This window comes from Oenanthe melanoleuca, chromosome 2, assembly GCF_029582105.1.
Source record: "Oenanthe melanoleuca isolate GR-GAL-2019-014 chromosome 2, OMel1.0, whole genome shotgun sequence".
NCBI classification, from domain to species: Eukaryota; Metazoa; Chordata; class Aves; order Passeriformes; family Muscicapidae; genus Oenanthe; species Oenanthe melanoleuca.
In genome coordinates, this window is record NC_079335.1 from 80,370,607 (window position 1) to 80,395,873 (window position 25,267).

General features: G+C 37.5%; 1 protein-coding gene across 4 annotated transcripts in view; it reads left to right on the forward strand.

The window, feature by feature from the left end:
* Nucleotides 1–24,687, forward strand: part of ZCCHC2 (zinc finger CCHC-type containing 2) — a 43,491-nt gene extending 18,804 nt beyond the window's left edge. Inside the window, exons 4-14 of one of the 4 annotated variants that reach the window (XM_056484036.1) lie at nt 1,227–1,298; nt 4,527–4,639; nt 6,585–6,679; nt 9,917–10,000; nt 11,820–11,877; nt 13,903–14,041; nt 15,449–15,513; nt 16,316–16,410; nt 19,346–19,474; nt 20,170–21,678; nt 22,671–24,687. In XM_056484036.1, the coding sequence (XP_056340011.1) occupies nt 1,227–1,298; nt 4,527–4,639; nt 6,585–6,679; nt 9,917–10,000; nt 11,820–11,877; nt 13,903–14,041; nt 15,449–15,513; nt 16,316–16,410; nt 19,346–19,474; nt 20,170–21,678; nt 22,671–22,738 (2,427 nt within the window). In that variant the 3' untranslated portion in view covers nt 22,739–24,687. The remainder of the gene's footprint in view (nt 1–1,226; nt 1,299–4,526; nt 4,640–6,584; nt 6,680–9,916; nt 10,001–11,819; nt 11,878–13,902; nt 14,042–15,448; nt 15,514–16,315; nt 16,411–19,345; nt 19,475–20,169; nt 21,679–22,670) is intronic. The other 3 variants (XM_056484038.1, XM_056484039.1, XM_056484040.1) reach the window with 3 other exon arrangements.
* The last annotated feature ends 580 nt before the right edge of the window (nt 24,688–25,267 follow it).

Sequence of the window (25,267 nt, forward strand, 5' to 3'; positions counted from 1 at the left end):
TTTTTTTTCTAAATTGTCTGTGAAGTGAGTACATAGTAAAATGCAGTAGGAGATGGGAAAAGTTTGTACAGAATGCCTATATGCATTATCAATATTTAAAGTCAGAAAACTATTCTGAAGATTCAGCATGTAGGTAGATTTGACAGTGGTTTTGAATTTCTTTGTTAAAGGGGAATGCAGAGATATTCTGGCAAGTACTTCAGTAATCTTGAAACTCCACCTCAGTTCTTTTAAGAAAGAGTTTCCTTTCCTTATCTGTGCAGGTATATACTGTGCTCTTCACTGTAGATAATTTTGTGCTTGCCCAGACACTGCTTTATTAAGGTTGTAACAGCAATTGCAGTCATGGCTTCCCAGCTGAAGGCACCAAGGGTAGTTGGCATTTCTTGGGACTAGGTTGAAGGTAGTTGGTGGTGGACATTACTCTATCAGCTTTTGAGAGTAAATGTTTATAATTGTCGTGTCCACTCCCATTACCCTGAATTTTCCCATGTAACTAATTGGAACCTTTGGCCCAGAAGTAGGCTTAAAGCTGGGCAGCGCTCATCTAACCAAGCTTACTTATTTTTTACTCAAAACATGCATGTGAAAGTGCTGTTTTACTACTTGCATGCTGTGTCAGAACAATGAGCTACTGAAATTTTATGCAGGCATATGCTAAAATGTTGTCTGATTCTTGAGTTCCTCCTTTAGTAACTTGCAGTACTTTTTATGACTTGTAGCTTAAAACAGCTTTTACGTGACTGTATAAGATTTGATTCTTGAGGCAGATAAAATTATTTTATAGGCAATATAAACAGATTTTTTTGTTTCATTTTGACTCATGGTAATGATAAAGAGAGCTCAATCATATATATCTGACCTACAGTCCTTTTCTCTGGTACCTGTTTTTTGTGGCTAATTATTTCTGTTTGATACAAATCCCATAATTACAGATCCTCTGCCTGGCTTTTTTCTGAGTCAGTTATCTTCAGGGACTTCATTGTATTTCCCTGAATGTGTCCATACTCCCTTTAGCCACAAATAACATGAAGGTGATCCTAAAATACATACTTAAAATTAGTATGTCTTTGAAAAAGTACAGCCTTATCCCTGTTTTGCCTGATGTTTGCTTAATTGCGTGTGTTAACTGTGAGATTGCCAAATTTATGGAGTTGTTCTGACAAGCTAATTGCTATGAAATTTGGAAGAAGAAAAATTCCTCATTCTTTTTTCCTTCATTCTAGGTAACCTGGTCCGATTTTTCAGTAACATGTGTAACAAAAACACATCAGGAGCTTCAGGAATTCCTGCTAAAAGTATGTATTCAGATATGAAAGTAGTGTTTGCACATCAGGTTTATAACTTCAAAAGTAGTCTAGGAGAGCTGTGATTTCTGGGATGTAATTATAGAAACAAGAGCATGCTAGCAGATTTTTGTACTTCACAATTGTATTAAACATTTAATTATGTATATTGGAATGAAGGATCTTGATAGAAGAAGCAGCCCTGCAGAACGTTTGGGAAATTTCCCAGGAGGTGATAGTTTATCTCATCCAAAATGGTGCTTAGAGTTTTAATTGAACTACCATAAAACTACCAGATGAGTTTTTAATATTCCCCACAGAGTTTTGTATAGGTACAACCACTGGTCATTTGCTTGTGTTCCTGTTAGAAAGACCTTAAAGAGTATAATTTTTTATGTTTAATTAGTGCAACACAGCCACAATAGTTTTTAATTTAACTGTTGTATTCTTCAGTAGAACAAAGACAGGCCTATTCATCACCGCAAAGAGTTCAACTTTAGGAAAATCTAGCAACTATATATGCATATATGTCTGTGTTTAAAAAATTAAAAGTTCTCTCAGTGGTTTTCCCCCTCCCTCTGAACAGAGAATACATTTCTGTGTATAGGTCATGTGCAGACCCCATCAGTGTGATGACCTTGAACTGTGTGTTCCTTGCCAGTGTCTAATATTTTGGGTTCCACCTGTTCTGGGAAATTATTCTATATTTAAACTCCTCAGAGCAGTAATGAGACATTACTGTTTTGGACATGTTTTGATGGCATCTGGTGTTCTTAAGTGCAGTGTTAATTGTGAGCGGAAAGCCAGTCACTGTACAAAGGTCATTGTCTTGGTCACTGTTTAAATTATCAGCACTGTTTTCTGGTATTCCAAAAATGATGCATTGAATATTCACACTGCTTTAATCTAGTTGAATATCTGGTTCTAAGAGTTCTCAGAGCTTGATTTGTGAGGATTTGAATTACGCATGGCATGTCTGGTTGCAGGTGGGTTACTCCACAGCATATGGTACGTGCATCTGCACCTGAAGAGACCCCTAAAAACAGTATTTCATACAGGGTCCTGTGCAGGTCTGGGATGAGCATTCAGATGCATGCCTCATGTTCTCTCACTTGTGTAAGACAAACATCAGTGTCTGTAATGGACATTCTAGAACCTACTTGCTTTCCTGGAGGAGCCAGGAAAACAGACATGATCCAGAGTTTTGAAGGGTTGTACTGTTTGATTGATGTAGGATGTTCCAAGTGCTGGCTTGACTGCTCAAGCAGTGTCTAGGAGGTGATAGAACAAGAGGAAGACAACCACAAGCTGCTATGAGCTTCTTGAGGTGCTCTGTGGAAAATGTGTACAGCTGAACAATATATTTGGTTTGTGTTGGTTTGATAGCTGTAAATAGAGAAATAAGAAAGAATTGTTAAATAAAGCAGGATAGAACTTATACCTTGCTTTAAAAAACATAAAGTATAAATGTCCACTTTACATGCCCTTGTGTTTTGACTTTTTGTTGTTCCAATCTACATGGCATTGTTGAATACGATGTTCTGTGTCCTGGGGACAGAAAGGAATGGTCAAAATACTTAATAGAAAATTTCCAATGCTGCATGTGATAGAAATAAGTTAATGGTAGAAATTGTTTTAGAATAGAAGCATTGGTGGGAAAACTAAGGTAGTAAATGGCATAAATTGCATGCTTTATTTTAAAGACTGGCTTCTCTTGGGTGATAAGCATGAGAAATTCTTTTGCAAATAAGCAATTACCCACGTATGTAGAAGGACTAATAAGCTTGTAAGTAACAAGGCTATCCAATTACCTTAAGCTAAGCACCTAATCTTGGGTTTGTATAACTGCATCTTTAACTACAGAAGGAATTGCATTCCTTTTAATGGAAGTTTTAAAGACAAGAAGTTAACTGTTTCCAGAGACAAATCTACATACAAAATACTAGGATAGGAGATTTGCTCATTCCCACACTTCTGCAGTAACTTTCTGGTACCTTTTGCCTAACACTGACTAATTCTTCAGTCAGATTTCCTCATATTAAAGCAAAAGGGTCTGTTAAGAACAGCTGCTTTCAGCCCTTTGTGGTTTTATATCTAAGACATTTCAGGTGCTATAGCACTATACTAACAATACTAACAGCACCTGTCTGTCTGGATTCCAGTAGTTCCTCTTATGTATGTTACGAAGCAATTATCTGCATCAGAGACAGCATCCCTCTGTTAATTGCTCTTCATTCAGTGAAAGGATTACTGAGTTCTGGGCTGCTGTTTCAGTAGCAGGATGCAATATCCAGCTGGCACTCTGGGGCAGGTGTATTCTAGATATACAAGAGGAAGATGCTGCTCTAGTGTAAATAACTTAGTGCTGTTGATCATAACTGGTGTTATGTTAACCACATTAGCAATAGCTTTGAACTTTAGTTAAAAAAAAAAAAAAAATTTTCAGTGGCAGTTTGCTCTTAATTGCCTCATAATAAAATAATTTTTTCAAATGTAGATGAAAAAGTTTGATCAGCTTTGATGTACTTAAGTACACTATTTGGAAGAAGTAAAGGTGAAAAAAGCTTTGTTCTGGGCAATATTCTTTATTTAAAACAGATATGCTCTTTAGTAGCAAGAATTTTGCCTTCTCAGCTAGAGAATCAGAAGACTTCACTTTGTAGTATTGACGTTGGAAAGTTATAGTGAATTTTGATAAGAAGTTTCAGTGTTAATAGCAACTGGAAAGGGACTTGCTATTGATTAATCTCAGTGTTGCCCGCTGAAGTCTAGTGTATTAAATAACTGAGATGGTTTCCTTTCCGCTCCTGTTTATTTAAAATAGTTTAATCTAGCTAAGTGATGATAATAAATACGTTACATTCAGTCAAGCGTGGTTATTTTTTCATGTTGTTTTCAGAACTAATTTCTATGTGTGAAAGATTTAAAGAAAGAAATGGGAAAAAAAGTCTGTAAGTTATCCTGAAAAAGACCATAGTATTGGTAGATTTCCAAATGTAATTCTTTCAAATAGAGCTTTAAACAGTTTTATGCCCAGATTTGCTGTGAGAATTTACAGCAGAGTATTTCTCTTGCAAAACTAATTATGTTGATTTGTTGTACCTTTGGTCTGTAAAACACATCGCTCAAACTGGAACACTTGAATTTTTTGTTGATACCAAAAAGTGTAAAGACTCTTAGTGAGCAAATATAGTCTTTAAAATGTCAACTACTCATTTTTCATGTTAACCTTTTTCTTAGCTCCCAAAAGAACTGTCTTCTGAAGCATTTGACAAGACTATTTTAAGAGCACTAAATCAGGGTTTTCAGAAGAGGGAAGAACGAAGGCATGCTGATCTTGAGCCCATAATCAGGTAAATGTTTTAGCAAATAGCCTGAAATGCATCACTGGAAAAGTGATTGAAATCAAGCTAGATGACTCCTATGGACAATGGAAGTTCTGCTACCTAAACCCAATCTGCAAAGAAAATGGGAAGGCAGTGATGAAATAGATACTCTAGCTCTTTCAGATTTTCTTTAAATTAGGGGTGTCCTGAGGTCAGTCCAAATCTCCCAAATTTGCCCTAAACCAGGACAAATACTTTTACTGAACTTGGTAGAATTACTTCTTTGGCAGTAATTGTACAATTATGAAAATATATGTCCTAAGCAGCATTATATAGTAATGATTGACACTTGTGGAAGGATACTACCTCCTTTACACAAGAGTATATTTAGAAATACTAGAAACAGTAACTCAGAACACATATGTTCTCCTTTTTATGACAGGATAGAGTGAGAGACAGAACGGAATTTAAAAGGAATAAACAGCAATAGTGAAGCATATATATATAAGATTAGAAGTAGCTCATGTATTTGTAAGAAAATGGTCCATTCCTAATCACCTTCTATTTAGTGATGAGAGAGCTTGGTGGTCAAATTCTCTAATGCAGAACAGTAATATGAATTTGGGTTTGCCTACTTGATTTTTTTTTTTGTTTGGTACAGATATCTTGTTATGTTTGTCCATTTCAGTCAGGATTGTTCTACCTTCTTGAAAGCAAATTATTCATCGTGTTTGATTGGGGTCGTTGAGGAATCAGGCACTGCTTTTCAACCTCCTACTCATAATGCTCTGTTGGTTCCAGCATTTTGTCCTAATATTTTAGTTAAAGAAGATATGTAGCCACTCTGAGCCACAACCACCCCCTTGTCAATTTTAAATAAAGCTTGGTCTGTAATATTTGTTTTTATTGTCTTGATTTTCAAGCCAAAGATTAATCTGTGTGAACAATTTTGGCAAATAAGCATAGTGGTTTTAAATCAATAAACCTATTAAACAGAGGTTGACAGAAGGGAATGTACTGCAACACAGAAAGGTTGTGAAGCATTGCTGCACAGTAATTACAAACCCAAGAGACTCACTTTGAAGATAAGATTTGAACATAGGCAACTGTGTTAGAGTAAGCAACTGTACTTAAAATTTGTAGGTTGTATTGTGACTATATAGGAATGCTACATGAATAATCTCAAGAGAATAGCATTACTATATTCAAATTCCTTTTTCTTTCAATGTCAGTTTTATTATAAATATATACTTATTTGGGGGTTTCAATATGTGCCCAGTTGCCAAAAATTGCTCTCCCGCACCTCTCCTCCAAAGAAATAGAACTGAGTAGTGCCTGCTGGCAAGTAATATCTGAAACCTTGGTGTATGGGAAGTGAAAACCATTCATTGTTTGCCCATTTTCTTATTTGAAGCTAATAGAATTTGTCACTGACCTCTTGGTAACCAACTCAGACCGGTGCAGAGCAATGTTGAGAATCCCACACTTTGCTCTTGGAGATAGTTATGAAGTTCAAACACTGACCTTATAGGTGAATTCAACTTTATATTTAATCATACAATGTATTTAAGAGAGAGGTGCATTGTTTTGGGTAAATAAATGTGTTCTCAGTTAAAAAAAAAAGTTTCAATATAGAGTCCAGTGGTTTTGGACTCAGTTCAAACTCGTATTTAATAAAATGTTACAATTGGCTAAAATGTTTGAATTGGGATGACTCAAAAGTACCTACCATTTTAAATTAAAAAAAATCATTGTACCAATTCCTTATATTGGCTGTACTTCAAGCTTATACTAGCACTTAACAGCAAAGCTCAAAAGTAGCTTTTAGCATAGTTTATGCTGAATGTGCAATTTGAAGGGTTTGGACTTCTTAAGAACTGCCTATTTTGCTTTTAAATGGTACTGTAGTAAATTTTTGTGTTCTTCCTATAATTCTGTTACTTAGTTTAACAAACTCTCATTTAAATTTCAGGCAGCTATTTTCAAATACATCACAAGCTTTTCTGCAGAATCAGAGAGTATACAACTTCTTCCAATCAATTTCATCAGAATCTTTGCACACTCACAGTAAGAAATGTCCTAATACTGTTTTATACAATGAAAAGTCTATAAAAAGCTATTCTTGCTGCTCTGCCTAAGTATAGTTTTATAATTTTATGTTTGTGTGTTGTATTCCACTGGTTGTATTTGAACTCCTGGTCAATGAATAGTTTCTTGATACTCATAGTTTTGGCAGTGGGAACTTGCTATGTAGCATCAGCCTGCTTGCCTGCCTGCCTCCCTCCTTCCCTCCCCCCCCCTCCCCTCTTCAAATAGACTGTTATGAATTGAGTATGTTCACCAGTTTGGCATTTCTTTTTTTCACAAAATCTTAAATTTTGGAACAAAAAGTTTGAACTGACCCAAAAAATCATATCTTCTTTTTGTTTGTTTTCTTCTGTAGATTAAGCATCTGTCTTGATATTTAAGCTAAGATTTGTTTTGAGTGCATAAATGATGGAATGTCCCTAATTTAAGAATGTACAGAATTGTGTTCCAGCATTTGCATTGCAGAGATTTCTTTGGTGGACCTCTTAACCTACTTGTGTATTACAGTTGTTCGTGTGACCAAAGCTTGGCTTTTCTGCCTTAGGATGTGATCTTTGTTTCCATTGAATCTTTTCTTCTTTCAGTGCATGTTATACACTGTTATGACAGTTGAGGCACTGGTTGAGGCCACTGCCTCAGAAGTTGCCGAAGATCTTAGTAAGGAGTTGAATAGAATGGAGGCTCCAAACAGACTGTTGTTTTTTGTTTGGGAAAAAAAAAAAGGGGAATGACAGCTGACTTTAGTTTGAAATGATGTGTGTGATCTGTGACTGATGTATTCTTTCCATTATGAGATAGAAGTGCTGTGGTTAATGTAGTAGCTGTAGCTCACTTTGTAACATTTTTTAGTAACGCTTAGTACATTCTTACATGGCAGTTTTGTGAAAATGTTGAGCTAATACCAATCAAGGTGATCGTGGAACTGGCTGGAATTTACTGCTGTAAAAATTGACATTTCTGTTGTACTGAAAGGCTGACTGGAGAGGAAAGAGTTTGCAAAGTCCAGAAAGATTCATGTTAATGACTGGCACACTGGACAGGTTATGCATATTTTAGACTGTAAACTACATCTGGTTGGGAAGGACTTGCAAATGCATTGTTATACATGGTGGTAATTTGAAATGGTTTCAAAAAAGAACCAGTGCCAAGTTCCATCAAGATCAGAAGGAGAATAGAAAAATGTCAGTTCTGTCAGAAGTCTTGTAGATTACAAAGTGATCTTAAATGTGAGGTAATTTTTATTATAATAAATAATTGGGTACATGAAAGTTCATGAGGATTTGTCAGAGGTAGAATGTATGACAACAGGATGAGGAATTTTATTGTTTAGTGGAGAGGAGGAAAGACTCAAATGGAAGATGATTTAAGTCTTCAAATACCAAAGAGTCCTAATGTATCTTTGATGGATAAGACAGAAACCACTAGGTTTAACTTCTTGTGAGGAAGATGAGCACCAGGGGCAGGCAAGAACCTGGTGATTACAGACAAGTCCAGAGTAGTGAGGCAGATCTGAGGTCAAGGCAGAAAAACAAGTCAGTAGGTCAGGGTTAAGAACAAGATCAGCAAGATTCATGTCCAGGCACAGGTGTGCCGGCAGTGCACGCCAGGCAAGGCCTGAGCTCAAATGCGGCTCCCGAGCCAAAGGATGGAGACCCTGGGTGAGGTATCTGCCAGTTCTTTTCCCAGCAGCCACACCCCAAATTGCAAAACTGCAATATACCAGTTTGTATACCTCGGGAGAGCAGGGAAGTGTTGCAAAGCCCATTGGCATGATTCAGGTCCTGACGTTGGGTAGATATTAAGGAAACATTTGGTGAAGAGAATTAGTGTGATAAATTTAAGCATAGTTGTTTTCCTTTTGAGAAGGGGGACTGGATAACTTGTCCAGGGTAGCTCACATTTCCTGTGGTGCAGGCTAATAAAAGCTGTACTAATACAAAAGTACTCACCTCATCTGTTGCCAAATAACCCCAGTTAAATGGCCTGTAAGGGGGTTTTTTATTGTTGGTTTCTGTGTTTTTCTAGGTTTCCTGTTTGGGATTCCTGTAATCCTACTACTTGTTACTGCAAGTTAGTCGTAGTCGCATGTTTTGCATGTGGTGACAGTGTTGGGAAAGGAAGCACATATTTAAGAAAAATCTCATTTAGTTCTCGGAAAGAACATGCAGAATTAATTGACAGACAAAGCATTTGTGGCTTAAATTGGTCTTCAGTTGTTATATGGAGTCAGAGATAAAAATATCTTTTCACAGAGATACGAAGTTATTTATCAAAACCCATGTGGAAGTAAATTTTATATTTGGTGAAAGGTCTTAATACCTTAAATAATAGCTGGGATCTCACACTGAATATTCAGTAAACTTGATTATGCTGCTATGGTTCCATTAAGGAGAAAATCAATTAGCTCCCTCCTGGTTCATGAATTCGGTTGTTTAGACAATTTTTCAGGTTGGAGTAGACTTTTGATTCCAACATGAGAGCACAATCTCTGGGGATTTAGTATCTTTAATGCAGATGATATGCAGAAGGATTTTCTTATCAATGTTTTAAGCTTCTAAGCAACAGCTTTCCAATGCTTTTACCTGCACTAACTTGGAGCTTTTTAAGAGGGGAAGAGTAGACTCTTAGAGTTAGATACTTTAAGAAACTAAGTCCTTTTTCAGAGCATGGAAGTGGTATTTTTGCAACAAAACTGTTAATATTATTCCTACTTTTTTCATCCTGTCTGGCATAAAAAGGCAAAAATGGTGTGTGAAGACTGTGCTAAGGGCACTAGAAGACTTTAACCCAAATTAGGTCTCTTTTGGCAGATGAATGATTTGACGGTGGAGGAGTGTAATTTGTTGCAGAAGAATGCTAGTAACTATCATTGCTCTCCTCCCATTTCCTGTTGTAACAAAATGATTATAAAGAAAAATCTGAAGTGCAGCATAGTAGAAATATCTCTAATAATTTTCACAATCACAGGCTTTTGAAATTGTACCATAGCATTAAAATTATTTTTGACACTATTCTCTTCAAAATAAAAGTATCTCTTGAGAGCTTTTACTCTTGGAGATGGCCTGCTTAGAAGGAGGCAAAGTTCAAATTGCTGCCACATGCAAACCAGTAAGTTCAGTCTTCCATTTCCCGAGCTTCCAGTTTAGTGCAAACATTCAGGAACTGTCCAGTTGTTCAAGATCTATAAAGTTACTACGTGAACTTTATTCTCTGCAGGTAACTTACAACCCTCTTTGAAGACGGTTAAGACAGCAGAACACTTCAAGGAGGACAGTTCAGAAGCTTCAAGTCAGGAGGAAGGTAGTTGTGTACTCAAAGGTGGTTCTTTGAGATATTTTACCACACTCAGTTCTGGAAATCATAACACTTGACTGATTTCTTCATTGGTATAAAGTGGTACAAAAATTGAATGTAATCTGCTATGCAAATGAAACATTTTTGTGTACTTTCAGCAGTTTCCTTAAGAGGTTGTTCTGTAACTCAAGAAGTGGCAGTGTTCACAGACAGCTCAAAGGCAAAGTTCACAGCTGTGTTGAACAACCAGGAATCTATACTTCAGAATTTATTTGAGCCAAGATTATTTATAGACTTTACTGTCTTTACCTATTTAGTCTAAAGTTACCAGGGTTCAGAGTTAAGTGCAGTATTTCAAGGGTTGCAAACTGTTTTATATTAAATACGCCAAATTTGTTTAGCTTCTAGTTTTACACAGAAAAGATGTTCAAGTTTTCCTCTTCTTGTTCTTAACCTATGCTGCTGTGATACTCTGGACTGTTACTAAGTTTGGGATTGTAGTGAGTATTGATTACAGTCTGAAAGCTGTTTTTCAAATGCCTCAGAAACAGTTCAGACATGGAAGCAGCAGCCTGGTGGCTGGTCAGTAGTTTCATTCTGAAAGGAACAGCAAGCCAGTTTTGCATTGTTTTTGGAAGGAAACAAATAAATCTCCTGGTAGGTGGAAAGGATGGGAAAGGGGACTGATGGGTAAACACAGACCATTGAACACTTATGCTGGCTTTCAAGTAATGACAGCACTCTTATCCTTTTTCACATTAATTGCTCATAAGAAGTTTGCTGTTGAACTTCTGTGGATTCAGTAATCTACATAAACAGTTTGAACAGCTTTTTCTTGTGAACACACCAAGTAAATTTACAATGTATTTGCTTAAATAGTGTTATATATACTGTTCTTAAAAATACGTAAATCTCTTCATCTGGTAAAATTAGAAATGCATTTCAGAACACCTTCTGTGCCATTTTAGTGAAGTGTTTATCAGAAGTTTAAAAATAATGCTTTTATTTTTCTCAAATTTTTAAACCGTAATTTGGACTTACGTGTAGCATTGAGAGGAGTTCAGGCAAAATCATAAGTACCAAGAATACTAAGATCATCAATAGTTGGAATTAAGGAAAGCTGCTATTCTTAAAATTTAGCAGTTGTCTTAAAGAAAAGGATAGACTATGTCTCTAAGGTTCATAGTTTTTCTTCAGAGACTCTTGGAATGGTTTGGGTTGGAAGCAACCTTAAAGTTCCAAACCATCTGCCACAGGCAGAGAACCTTCCACTGTACAGGGTTACTTGGAGCCCTACCCAGCCTGGCCTTGAGGCAGTATCTTTTTCTGTCAGATGTAATTTGTGAAGCTTTACTTGCATAATGAATTTTCAGGTTCAGAATGCAGTGCTTTAGTGGAGGACTTGTCTTTGTTTGCTAGTCAGAATGTGTGACATAGTTTTGAGATTAATTTCAGTAGTTCAGAAGAAATTAAGAAATGTATTTTTTTCTGACTCGTTTCTTCTCTCTCTGTTCTTTCATTCTGGGTGATACTCAGTCATGCATTCAGTGCTTAGAATTAGATATAGAGGTGAGCAAACATTAACATTGTCATAGTTCCTCTTTCTGTTTCATTCTTCTGTGAAATGGAAGGTAGAGTCTTGTTTATATCATCTGTACAAACTAATTTATCTTCTATGCAACACCTGCTAATTTCAGCACTGTAAATTAAGCCTGGCCTTTTAATGAAGATGTCTTCTGCTATGAAAGACGAATTTCCTGGATTGATTTAAAAGATGAAATGGAATTGCTGTTGAAATGACGCTTTTTTTTTTTTTTTTTTCCAGATGTAATGCAACACACAGCAGTTCACAAGAAACATAATGGAAAAAATCCTGTTGCCAAGTAGGTACTAGGATGTAATGTGGCCATGGTACATGTCTGAATTTCCATTTGTTAGTGCTTTTGAGAGTATGCGTCCTTCTAGATTAAAGCTTTTTTGTTTGTGGAGCTTTTGTTTGTGGTGGGACGTTCTTGTCTTATTTTCACTGTTTGGAAGGTTGTTATTAAGTTAATCTCTATTAGAAAAATAGTTCAAAAGATGCTGTGTCTGAATTTGTAGGTCCAGGTCATTTGGTTAGCTCTTCTTTCCCAAATTTTGTGAACTTTCACTATTTGAATTTGATGTTTTGATTTGTGTTGAGTAGCATCAATCTGTATGGCATTTATTTTTCCTATGTGCACATACCCCCGTGCTTGTATTGAAAATTTCCAGTGCTATTGATTTGAAGCTTAAGTAACCTCAAAGAGGAACTTACAGGAGGAGATAGTCCGTTCTTGCCCTTGCTTACTGGCAGATGCATGCACACCTTGCTGGTTTGTGTCCATTGTAAATGGAAGCAGTTCCTAAACATATTAAGGTAGTTTATATATGCCTTCAGATCCCTGAAGTACCTAATGTGAATTCACTTATTAATGTATTTTGATTAAAAATTTCAGATATTTTAGCACATAGTTCTGCAATAATTCAACTAAATTAAAGGAATAAATGGGTACAAAATTTATTGTGATTTACAATTTTTTTCAGTGTGGATTTATCTGTAAAACATATTTATCTTGTGAAAATGTACCTGGAATTCCATTAGTTAGGACGTAAACATTGCACAGAACAGTGTTGGTTAAGGTCCACAGATCTTTAACAGACAAAATTCTTGTGAACTCAGCACAAGACAACTTAGTGGTTTGTGTCTGTTTTGGTTTTTTACTGTCCTACTTTTGACTCGTATTTCCTCAAGAAGAAAGTGTTAACTTAACAAAACCCATGATTATGCTGTGGATATACAGTCTACTACAAAGCCATCAGAGCAGGATCCAGATTTAGTAACTTATAGTTATTAACAAAGAAATTGTCTTTTTTTTTATTCACTGTATAATGAATTACACTAAGGCTGACTATAGTTTAGGATCTACTTTTCAAGTAGGAAAGAGAGGGACAGATATTTCCACAAAGTTCTGAGAAAGAAATTCTTTTAACTAAGTATTGTTTTCTGTTTATTTAAGAGAGGGGAATGTTTTTACTCCTTGATTACTAGAGGTCTGTTAGTCCTGTCCTGTTTTGTTTATGTGTTTGTCTCCTTAAAATCTGTGCCTGTTGTATATGGGTTGTAAAAAAATGGCACTGAATGAAACTTTTCCATTTTAAATACGCATAAAGCTGTTTAGAATCACAATCAGTTCATCTTAATTTCATTCAGTATTGCAGCCTTACACTCGAAAAGTCTAAAAATTTACTGGTATGAATGAGATCCCCCATACAAAACAAAAACTTGAGTACTGTTACATTTCCATGAAATGACTGCAAATTTGGCAGTGAAATCATTTGCCTCCACTTGGCAGAAGTTTCTCAAGTGACCTTGCTTCTGTCTTTGCAATCAGGGGCTTATGTCTTTCTTTTGAGACCTTCTTGGGTTCTTGCCATTTTCTTATTTTTTCTTTTTTGTTTTTAAATATTCTGTTATGTATCTTTTAAGTAGTTTGAGCCCTTACTCACAGAGGTACTTGTTGGGTAGCTACTGGAACTTCAGCATGTCTTGTGCTTTCAAGTGAGCTGGATTTCTGGCATCATGGGAACTGAGTAACATTTCATATTGCAGTAACCTTCGTGAAGCAGCTTGCCAGCAGCCCTGAATTAAAAGGCACTTTCAATTACCAGCATAAGTAGATAAGAATGAAAAAGGAACTCAAATTATGGTCAGATCATAACTTTAAAGCACAAGAACTGCTGTAATTTACATCTTTTAAATCCCTTGAAAATTTCTAGGGTTTTCTAAAAGCAAAATTTCCCAACATGATGTGAAACATTTATGTTGGAAGAAAAGTCTGCAGGTTTGTTCACATCAGCTTAACTTTTGGACCTTTTTTCTTTTTCAGCAGCACTAGCAGTGCAAAATGTTCTTCACTGGATAGCCTTAACATACAGCACTCAGAACAGAATGGGGTAATGGACTGGAGAAGGAAAAGCTGTATTGTCCAGCAGCACCCAGAGCACTGTACTAACCTACTTGACCAGGTGTGTTGTTGTTTATTCTTTAAAGCCATATATATTCTGAGACACTTGAGAAGACTGTCCACTACACATGGTGAGATTAACTTTAAAAGATGAAAAGTGCTCCTGAACTTGTACAAAATAAGTGAAGTTGCTACACTTACCTTGATTGGAAAACCCTTCATAACTCCTTACCCTCAGAAAGCTGAATATTTTGTTTATGAATTTGTTAATAAAATTTCCCAGCAGAATGTAAATAATCAGAGAAGTCTAATGTTAATTTCTGTTTAGGCATTTCCTATTACTGTAGCGTTGTCATCAGAGAAGATTCCAGAACACTTGGGCAATTTCTGTTATTGCAAGGAACAAACTAGAAACTGTATTAGTAGCTAAACTGTATTAATGCTACACAATTAAACATATTCTATCTTACCTTCATTATTTAAGTAATAATCTTTGAAAAAAGTTAATAGATGGATGTATATACACTTCTGAGATTTGTCTCTTCAATGCTCAGTCTCATTGTGAATATAGGTAAGCAGAATAATTGTTTATAAATAAAATTATCTACTACTGCTTATATACAAAAAGCCCAGAATGTTAGAATTCTTGATGTTGCTCTTATATATGTTTGGAATTTGGCTATTGATTGTTATGTACGGAATAGCAAGCCAAACAAAAATAGTTTGCTTATTTCATAAAGCAGGGTAATGAATTGATGTTGGCTTCTAAACATGGTAGGTTGCATCAAAGCTTGAAATACTACAAGCTTGAAGCAAGAAAAAGATTAATTTACTAAAGAAGATGAAAAACTATTTCAAGGAAGTCCAGATACAGTGATTTGGACAGACACTATTTCAGAGTTTTCATAAATTTTACTTCCTTGCCAAATATAAGTTGTTAATAATAGCTTAAAAAATTGTGTAGGTTCCTTATATATTTTTCCTAATGTGCTTGTATGTTGTATTTAGTTCAGCAGCTTAAACCTCCAGTTTAAGACTAGGTACCTGCTTGTCACTATGTAGAAATAATTTGTCACATGTACTTCCCACCCCAACTATCAAATAATTCCATTTATATCTACAAATTTTGTAGCTCCTTAAGCTTGGTGATCAGCCTTTTAGCAGGTATGTGATGAAACACATTTGTTTTTATCTGGAGGAAGAGTAGCATGCAAACAATAATTTGATCGATATCTCTGGCATATTTGCAAGTAGTAATTTGCTGAGTGTTTTGCTGATTCTCGTGTAAACACAAGACATGATGCATTATTTTACAGGCTCAGATGCACTGAGCAAGTGGTTGTTTGGGTGGTTATAGCACCTGTGAGCACACTATTCGACTTGTGGATCTGTTGGTCTAGGAGGGGTGTTCCTTGGCTTTCATAGCCAATTCTGTTGTTTGACTGGTATTTTTATATTTTCTGTCTAGCACACAGTGGAAAAACGAAGTCTGTCTACAATAAGCAAGAAGAAAGGAAAGCCACAGCTGGAAAAGTAGGTTTCCAATGTAACTGGTAATCCAGAAATTAAGTGTAAATGCATTCACTCTGATAAAGAGTCTACAGTCAATTAGGTGCTTTTATTTGCTGTGGTGGCACAAGAGCTGGCATTGTGTGAGGCTAGGCTACATGAAAAACCTTATTTTGTATTCTGTAAAGAATTTTAAGTGAATGCATTCATTTCTCAAAATATTGCTTGGCATTTAATAAAAAGATGAAGGAGTTTTTAACCAATATTAAATTGCCTTTTTCCCTTTATATTTATTTGAAGCTTAAAAGGTATAAAGCTGTCCAGAATATACTGAAAATCAAATGAGGGTTGACGGCAACCTTTAACATTATGAAGTGGGTGGTAGCTGGCTGAAATTGAAGATAATTTGCACATCAGAGGGCTTCAGAATTTCCTGCAGGCTACACAACTCTGCACTGTGAGAAGTGAAAGCACTTCCACCTTTACCTAATACTCTGTCTACATCTGAGTTTCCAGATGCTAGACTGGTGTAGGGCTGCATCATACATATCAGCTTTCAAAAATTGCTTTACTGTCTGCTGCACTATTTCCTTTTTGGTGTCTTTTCTTTTTCTTTTTTCACAGTGTTTAGTGACTCTGCTCACAGCTTAGTTCCTGGTATATTGCATCAGAAGCCTCTATTTAATTGTTTATTATTTAAATTTGTTGTTATATCTATTCAATACACGTTTCTGGCCTGGAGTCACTGCCTTTGTTTCCAGTGTCATTCCATGTTGGTTATTTTTGCTCATGCATTTGCAAAAAAGCCATGAAATTATTTACACAGGGAGAAAGCAAAGAAAACTGACTGCAGGTTGACTAACAGGAGCAATGGAGTTCGAGTTGCAGCATCACAGCACATCCGTCCTGGGACAGCAAAAGGTAAGATGCTTTTTCCAAAGCTGTTAGTAAGAAACTTGTAGCTGATTTATATGAGGTCTTCTGTTAAGGGGAAGGCACAACACTGAAAAATGTTCTGGTGCAAGTCAGTATATTGGCAGTCTAATCTGTGCTTTGACTTGCTGTACAGAATGCACTAGACTCAGTCCTCTGTATCCAGTTGCTTGGGGTGTGTCTCTTCATGCATAGGTGGCAAAATACTAGTGAAGTCTGCAGTAATACCAGTGAAGCTGGCTTAGGGGGTGGAATAATTGCAGAAACAGCTACTGTTGGGCTGCTTCCATATGAAATTTGGAAGTCAGTGTGTGGACATGGATCACTTTGCTGTTAGTGTGCTCTTTGCAGCCTACCAGTTTCTTCATCTGTTGTGTAATGGCCCACGAGAAACCGGTATAAAACCTGTGGTGTGAACCATTGATGAATTGTAGTGTTTAAACCAAGTGACCACTGAGCTACAACACAGAACTCTGTATGCTGCCCTAGCAGGATTTACAGTTTAGGGAAATCATAAATGTAGTGTCTAGGCCAAGACGTGTGTACATCAGTCAGTTGTAACACAAAATTATATTTGTGTTCCTTTAGTAAACTGAGTCTCCAAGTTTTATTACAAATTTCTGAAGGTCTGTGCTACCCACTGACTTACCCATCTTGATATTTTCTAAATTCCCGATATCAGTTAAAACCTCTCCTCTCTTATAAATAGTTCTTGTGTCAGAAGGTTGACAGAGTTTGCCTTTTTCTACACCACTTAATTGGCATAAGTGTTGAAAGGACTCTTAAAAGTGCCTTGTCTTTCTCTTGCTTCCACTTGTGACACAATCTTGATTAAGCTTTCATTCTTTCTTCTCACTATTTCTCACCTTGGAGAGTTCCAGCTGAATCCAATTCTGAAATACTGAAGTGTTTTATCGGCAGGTGTTTTTGCCTTCTACAAACAGCATTTGACTAAAATTTTAAGAACTCAGTGTTCACAAACTTAGCAGAACTAGAACAGTTTTAGAAAGCTATAGTTAAGGGCCATTAAGCAGAAAACCCACTCTACAGCAGAGCTCTGCTGCGTGCAATTCTGATTGATTACTGGTTTTGTTGTCAGGCAAAGCACACTGAGCTTTTATGAACTTTTATGACTTTGAGGTGATGCAGTGGTGTGTAAGGGGAGACCTTATCACTCTCTACAACCACCTCAAAGGAGGGTATAGCCAGGTGGGGAGCAGTCTCTCCTCCCAAGCAACTAGCAACAGGATGAGTAGACACAGACTTAAGCTGTGCCAGGGTTAGTTTAAGCTAGAGACTAGAAAAAAAAATTCTTCACAGATGCAATGGCTGGGCATTGGAATGGGCTGCCCAGAGAAGTGGTAGAGTCACCATCCCCGGAGGTGTTTAAAAAAGGCTAGATATGTGGCACTTGGTGCCATGGTTTAGTTGATGAGGTTGAGTTGATGTTTGATACAGGTTGGACTTGATGATCTCAGAGGTCTTTTCCAGCCTAGTTGATTCTCTGATTCTGCAGAGTTAGAAGGGAATGCTTTTCCTTAGGAGTTCTGTTTGCTCACTATTCACCACTCTACACTATACACCACTCTGTGAAACTGCTTCCTGGTAACTGTTGGCTGGTTCAAAAAGAAGCTGTAATCCACAGAGGCTGGAAGCTGTTAAATCCTGCTCAGAGATGAGCTTTCAACCCACATATACACACCAAAATGTCTTTTGAAATACTTACTGGAGACATATTCTAAGGGAAAAAGTAACAGTCTGAATCTCTGTCTAGGTTAATATATCCTGGCTTGGTTTGAAATGCCCTATTTTGAGTCTGTAATTCTTAACAGCCTTATGTTTTCTTTCTTTTTTTTTCCTCCCTATTTTGAGTTTATCTGAAGCACTAGTTAGTAACAATAGTAACTTACTTATAAGGATGCTTTGTGATTAGCACTTTAGACTTGGGCTCTTGGTGAATATATTAGATATTCAAAGTACTTGTTAAAATAATTGAAGCAATTATGAGTTTAATCCAGGAAATTACTTCAAGAATTGAAGCGTTAAGGCAACTTTTGGATGAACCTGTTAAACTCCCAGTAACAATAAAAAATGGTGGGAAAATAATAATAATAATAATAATAATAATAATAATAATAATAATAATAATAATAATAATATTACTATTATTATTACTACTACTACTACTACTATTCTTCTTCTTCTTCTTTTTGTTCTGAAGTTTTGCTAACCCAGATTTTGTGGCCTGGGGTTTCCTGCTGGTGTCTGTCACAGACTCTGAGAGAGGGTGAATTTGTCATTCTTCTTCCCCTCTAGAGGCTGAATTTGAAAGCCAAACCCATAATAGCTGCCCACCCTGAAAGGTGGTTTCCAGCCAAAGGATGTCCTGTGATCCATTCAGAATTTAGAAAACAATTTACCACTTTTTCAGTTCACCTCTTTTTCTTTTAACAGGATTTGTTGATAGAGTTTGGTTAAAGCCTGTTCTAGAAGAGTGAGTTGTGAAGTGGTGCATTGTTTAGCCGTGTCCTGCTGAGTTAGCTTTCTGCCTGTGCTGGTGTCACTGAGGAGCACTACAGCTCTGCCAGCGGAAATGCTGGATCCCTACGGTTCAGAGGAAATCACTGTTGTAGTACAGTCTGGTATAAACATCACAGGAATCATTCAGGATCATTCTTTTCACTGCTTTGCATAAATATCAATTTTCAGTATCACCTTCTTTAACACCGAGGGTTCACTTATCACAAATTTAGGGATAACACCAGTCCTGACTGCTGGGAATGGAAGTGATAGGAGTACAGGGGGACAGATTCAATTAAGTAGGAACAGACAAAAATCTCAACTCGTGAAATGTGAGAAAACCAAAGTAAACTCATTTCCAAACACTGAGATCAAAAATAAAGCTAACAACTTTTATTTTTAGATCTGAATTTGGATGCTGGATCTGGTCATGATACGTGTGGAGAAACATCATCTGAAAGTTACAGCTCTCCTTCTAGTCCACAACATGATGGACGGGAAAGCTTTGATAGTGAAGAAGAAAAAGACAGAGGTTGTATTTATGGAGAGTGTGCATGAATGACTTTATTCCTAGACTAATCTCTTTCTTGCATTTATTTTACTTAGTTTTTCAGTATGATTAGGTATTTTGTTTTCTGAACTAGCCACAGAATACATTTTTCTTTGTGGATTTCATGACTGGGCGGTTTGAGGGCTTCTAGCACAGTTTAAATACCACTGAGTTTTAGGTTTCTAAACATACATCATATTTTTTTTGCCTTAGTGATATAGCACCCTTGAGAAATTTCCATGGTACAACAATGTGGAAAACTTTGGCATGAAAGTGGCTGGGTTTATATGAAATCGTATGTGGCATGTCAGGGAGCTCCATTTTTTTGTACTGACAGTTTGCCATTCCTTCCAAATTTAAACAGGCTGTGTTAATATCTTTCTAGACAGATGCAAATTCCTAATTCACTCTGTGTCCTGCTCTTCACATTTGCAGATATACACGAGTCAAAGACTCAGTAGCTAGTTGGGCAGGTGGATATAGGCAGGTCATGAAGATGGACGTAGCTTTATTTGGATGAATGAAAAGAATCTCAAAGTTGTCACAGTTTGGGAAGACATAGATATCTTTCATGTCATCAAACTCAATAGGTTTTATATAGGTAAATGAGTCCAGGGCATGATTCTCTGTTGCTTGAGATTCATTCTTCTGACTGATAAATGCTTTTGTCCCAACAGATACAGACAGCAATTCTGAGGACTCTGGGAATCAAAATACAACCAGGTTTTCAGGCTACAGTGCTGTCAGTTCATCAAATATGAACAAATCATCTGCTCAGATCTCTTCAGTGAATAATGAAAATGGGAGCCTTTCAGAAGATCCTTTGAATGCAAAGTTTCAGCATATTTCCTTCATGCCTGCCTTACACTGTGTGATGCACAGCGCTGCCCAGAAGCCTGAAGCAGTTGTCCCACCACCCATATCTGCAGATGGTAAAACCATGGGAATGCTGGTTAGCACACCTGTCGCTGTCTCGCCAGTGAGAGAGTCTGCAAATTCCCCTCCTGCGGGAATGGGCCCAGTGACCTCTGGTGAACCTGAGAAACGCCTTGAGCTCATGGCTTCCCCTTTGCCAGTCCCATCTTCTTTCCTTCCACATTCTGTCCAGCCTGGTAGCCCTGCTTTGCATTTGGCAATACATAGGTTGAAAATCCCCTCTCCACAGGGATCATCAGAAAGTTGCACAGTTAATGGACCACAGCAGCCAACAGGAAACTTAAGTATTGGATCACCAAATACTGCCTTTATCCCAGTCCACAATCCAGGTAGTTTCCCAGGATCCCCAGTTCCTACTACAGATCCCATCACAAAACCTGCATCCCAGGTGGTAGGACTGAATCAAATGGTGCCTCACATTGAGGGAAACCCAGGAGCAATCCCTCAGCCTACCAATCTCAAGGTAGTTCTTCCAGCAGCTGGTCTCTCCACAGCAGCACCACCACCTCCACCAGCTTCGTACGCTTTGCCAGGCAGCCCTCATGCTACCAGTGTGTTGCCCAACCAGAATACAAATGTGCTGAGCACTGGAGCAACTTCCTCGCCGCCTCAGTCCGCTGGCCTTGGCGTTGGTCAGGTCCAGTCCACTGTTCCTCCTGCAATCCCGACACACACGCCAGGCCCTGCCCCCAGCCCGAGCCCCGCTCTGACACACAGCACTGCACAGAGTGACAGCACATCCTACATAAACGCTGTTGGGAATAATAACACTAACGGGACAATGTTACCTCCGCAGCAGTTGGGATCTGGCCCTTGTGGTTCTTGTGGACGTAGGTGTAGCTGTGGGACCAATGGCAGCCTTCAGATTAATAGCTATTTTTATCATAACCCACTTCATGGACAAGTCTACAGAGTTCCATCTTTCTTCACTCTGCCATCACTCTGCAATGGCAGCTACCTCAATCAAGCACATCAAAGCAATGGAACACAACTTCCGTTCTTCCTGCCTCAGTCTCCGTATGCAAACGGGCTTATGCATGACCCAGTGATGGGAAGCCAAGCCAACTATGGTATGCAGCAGATGGCAGGATTTGGGAGGTTCTATCCTGTATATCCAGCACCTAACGTAGTTGCCAACACAAATGGGTCAGGACCCAAGAAGAATGGGAACGTTTCATGTTACAATTGTGGTGTAAGTGGACACTATGCGCAGGACTGTAAGCAGTCATCCATGGAGGCCAGTCAACAAGGTAATCATGATAACTCCCAGCGGACTTGCTTTTGAGTTTAGCAGTTTCTCTTTACCTTTCTGAATGTGCTGTTTCTGGTCTTGCAGAAAGGTGTGCGTGCGTGTGTATGTTTCGTGTAAATGGTTGTGCACTAGTGACCTGCTCTAAACCTGCAAAGTATCCTATCTCTGCCTGAAAGTCTTGTAGAACAGTGTGAGGGAACGGGGTGCACAGCGTGGAGTTGAAAATGGGTTCAGAGCTGGAAAGTCAAATTATAGCAGTCCTAAGTTGTCATTCTTTTTTCACTGCTTTGGTTTTGGCATTATGTTGAGACTTGCATGTTATTTTAATTTTCCCATTCCCATTCAGTGGGGTGCTTTTAGAGAGAATTCATTGGCAAAAAGTGAAAGATAAAAAGTATTGTCTATGATATGACCTCGGATTCCTAAAACTTCTGAGAATTGAAAGAAAAACCAATGGACTGGCCATTTGATATTTAACGTTTTCTAGGCCTTACCTTTGCACAATCAGCCATCCTTCTGTGCCCCGTCATTCAATGCATTTAACTTTTCAGTCAAGTTGCAGCAAAAAGCAGAAACTGATTGGAACTAAATATTAAAGGAATAGCTTCCATTTCTCTCTCTGTCCAGAAGAATGGGGAAAATGCAGGGTTTGCATCAAGCACAAGCTATTTTTGATCCCTGCCCTTGTTCCCATTCTGATTTGAGTAGTTTGATTGGACCAGAACAGGAAAGATGAACCTTGATGGGGACCATCTTTTCATCTTTCCAGTAGAGCTCAAATCCTATATCTACACTCTATATCTTTTTTATAAAACCTACAGTTCTAGCAAGAGGATGAAAGAAAATAGGATAAAGTCTGAGGACCTACTTTAAAAGGACTGGAGGATGATAGTGCCTTTTGAAGAGCATGTCCATTTTGATACCTTGTAGTGGTTTTGTAATCCATTTTAATTGTGAGCAGTGACTTAGTAGTTCTCTTTCCTGTTTTAGGCACTTACAGACTGAGATACGCACCTCCCCCTCCCCCTTCCAATGATACCTTGGATTCTGCAGACTGAAACAAGTAAACATTGCCTACTTAAACTGAAGCTTGGGAAATTGGGGGAAGGTGTGTGTGGGAGGGGGAGGTTGGTCTTGTGTTTTGGGACATTCCCGGTTTAAATTCTTTTGGAGTTTTCAATTGCTTTTGCACCTCTGTTCCGTACAAAAGAAGAAAGCTGAGTCCCTGGTCTCCTCCTGGTTCTACAAGAGGCTTGCGTAATGCATGTAATTCACACACACAGCCAAACAATCAGACAGAGCATTCGAACCATGCTTTTGCACTGAAGACTTGAGACATGTGCAATGTTTACTGCAGTTTAAAAAAAAATTCCTCTGACCTCTGACATCACTGGTGGAGCAGTCATATGGTGAAAGAAGAAACTTGGTCATGTTCCCCACCACAGTCTTCCTCCCTCCCTCCCTGTTCTCCTTATGCTGCTGTTTTCTTTTCTTTCCCTGGTTGTCCACGTGGATTCGTTGGATTTGCATGAGTGTTTAGCAGTTCATACAGACCCTGCCCGTACTCAAAATTTAATGCTCATGAATTGAGGGGAGATGTTCAAACATCCTATTAGCAGAGTCCAAAGGAAAACACGATACTGTATGTGTACTATACCTGATAATAATACAGATACGCAGCTCTCAAGAGGCCCAAATAAATGAAAATACATAGAGCAGGAAGGGGCTGAAACTGTGTGGACTGGAACAGATTTAGAAAAATGAACGAGCTTAAATTGTCAGATTTTTTCTTCCCTTGTAGCTTCTTAGCCTGTATGTTCAGCAACAAAGGTGAAAAAAATGGTATGAATGTTGTACTCAGTGTGTTTGCATTTGTAATGAAAGTTGACAGCATTTTTTCCTTTTTTAAAGCTATTCTACATCGTGTCAACACAGAATGAACATTACTTGATTGAATATTTTTTCCTAAACTATTACAGTGTTGCATTGTACTTAGAATGTAAATGTTTTATTTCAAACTGAACAAAAAGCTATGGTTTTCTACGAAATAGTCAGGTATTAGTATTAGAACCTGTCTACCAAATAGAAAAGTCACTATTTTATAACAATTTACCACTATGCGTAATTACGGTATAATGTGAAAGACTGAAATGAGTGTTAAGATGGTATTAAACATGTCAGTATCATGAGTAAGTAAGTTTAATGCTGCTGTATTTTTTATTTTATTTTTAAAAGCCAATATATGTACTAAATTGCTTCCAGGTAATATTTGATTTCCTAAAGTGCACTGAGGTTATCTGGAAGACGAGTGTGTTTTTGACTGCTGCATTCAACACCGATGAACAACTACCACTGTATATCCATAGGGTTTGGCATTCCTCACAGTTCATGGCAGAAATGTTTTTTTTTCTTAAAATCAGACCCAGTGTCCGGTAGAGGGATGAAATAAAAATCAATCTTTGGTTCAGCCGTCTAATAAATTGCTAAACAAACAAAAAACTTGAAGAAAAAAAAAAAAAGCTTGATTACTACATTTCTTCATAGATAGCATTTATATTTATAGCACCAGTGTACATTTTGAAACTTTTTTCTTGGAGGGGGGGGAAGGGGAGGGAGGTAGATGAAAGCTTTAATTTAAAAAAAAAAAAAAAAAAGAAAAAATGTTTAAGTAGTAAATGAATTATTTTGATTAAAATTTTTATTTGATCTGGGTATTTTTGGACCACTTGAAATGACTGAACTGCGTTTGAGTTGAAGTGAGGGTGTTAAACCACCAATGGACTTGTATTGTGAATTACCTGCCAGTTGTACTTTATGGAACTTATTTTATGATTTAAAATACTGTACTGTAAATAGGAGGTATGTTACCTTCTCTTTATTTGTATGTTTACCATATACTTTGATATTTGAAATGTACTGGAAAGGTCACTTATATTTCTAGAAGAGATTGGATTTTATGCAACCTTTTTCCTTGAATTAACAGCAATAAAAAAAAAGAAAAAAAGTACCCGTGTGCATGTACTGTCCTTTATCACCGAGAATGATGAACAGGGATGGGATCATGGAGGGATATGGCAAGCAACAATTTTGGTTGGAATTTGTCACTTTTGAGACAAAGCCAAGAGTATTTGACTTAAACTGAGGTCAGTCTTGTGTCCAAAGTTAAGATACTGTATCTTGATTTAAACTTTAGGATATAGGAGATCTCCTGGTAGAAACAGGTCATCCTCATGTGATAGACCCAGGACTTGGACCTCAGCCCTTTCAGAACAGGTAAGCCTGTCCTAACCTGTTAGTTCCTGGATTTGGGCTGAAATCCAGGTTAAACTGCCTTTCTTTTTTTTCTATTTTTTTTTTTTTTTTTTTTTTTTTTTTTTTTTTTTTTTTTTTTTCTGACAGGCAAATAATGTGTGTCCTAGTCATGTAGTGACCAGAATACGAGATCTTCTATTTCTAAAATAAATGGAATGCTGGGGGTAGGAAAGAAGCTTAGAAAAATTTGCCTGATTGTAGGGCAATGAAGGGTCTGATAGGAATGCAGTGTCTGGATGTGCTCAGGTTGTACTTGAGAAGGGAAGGGTACTGAG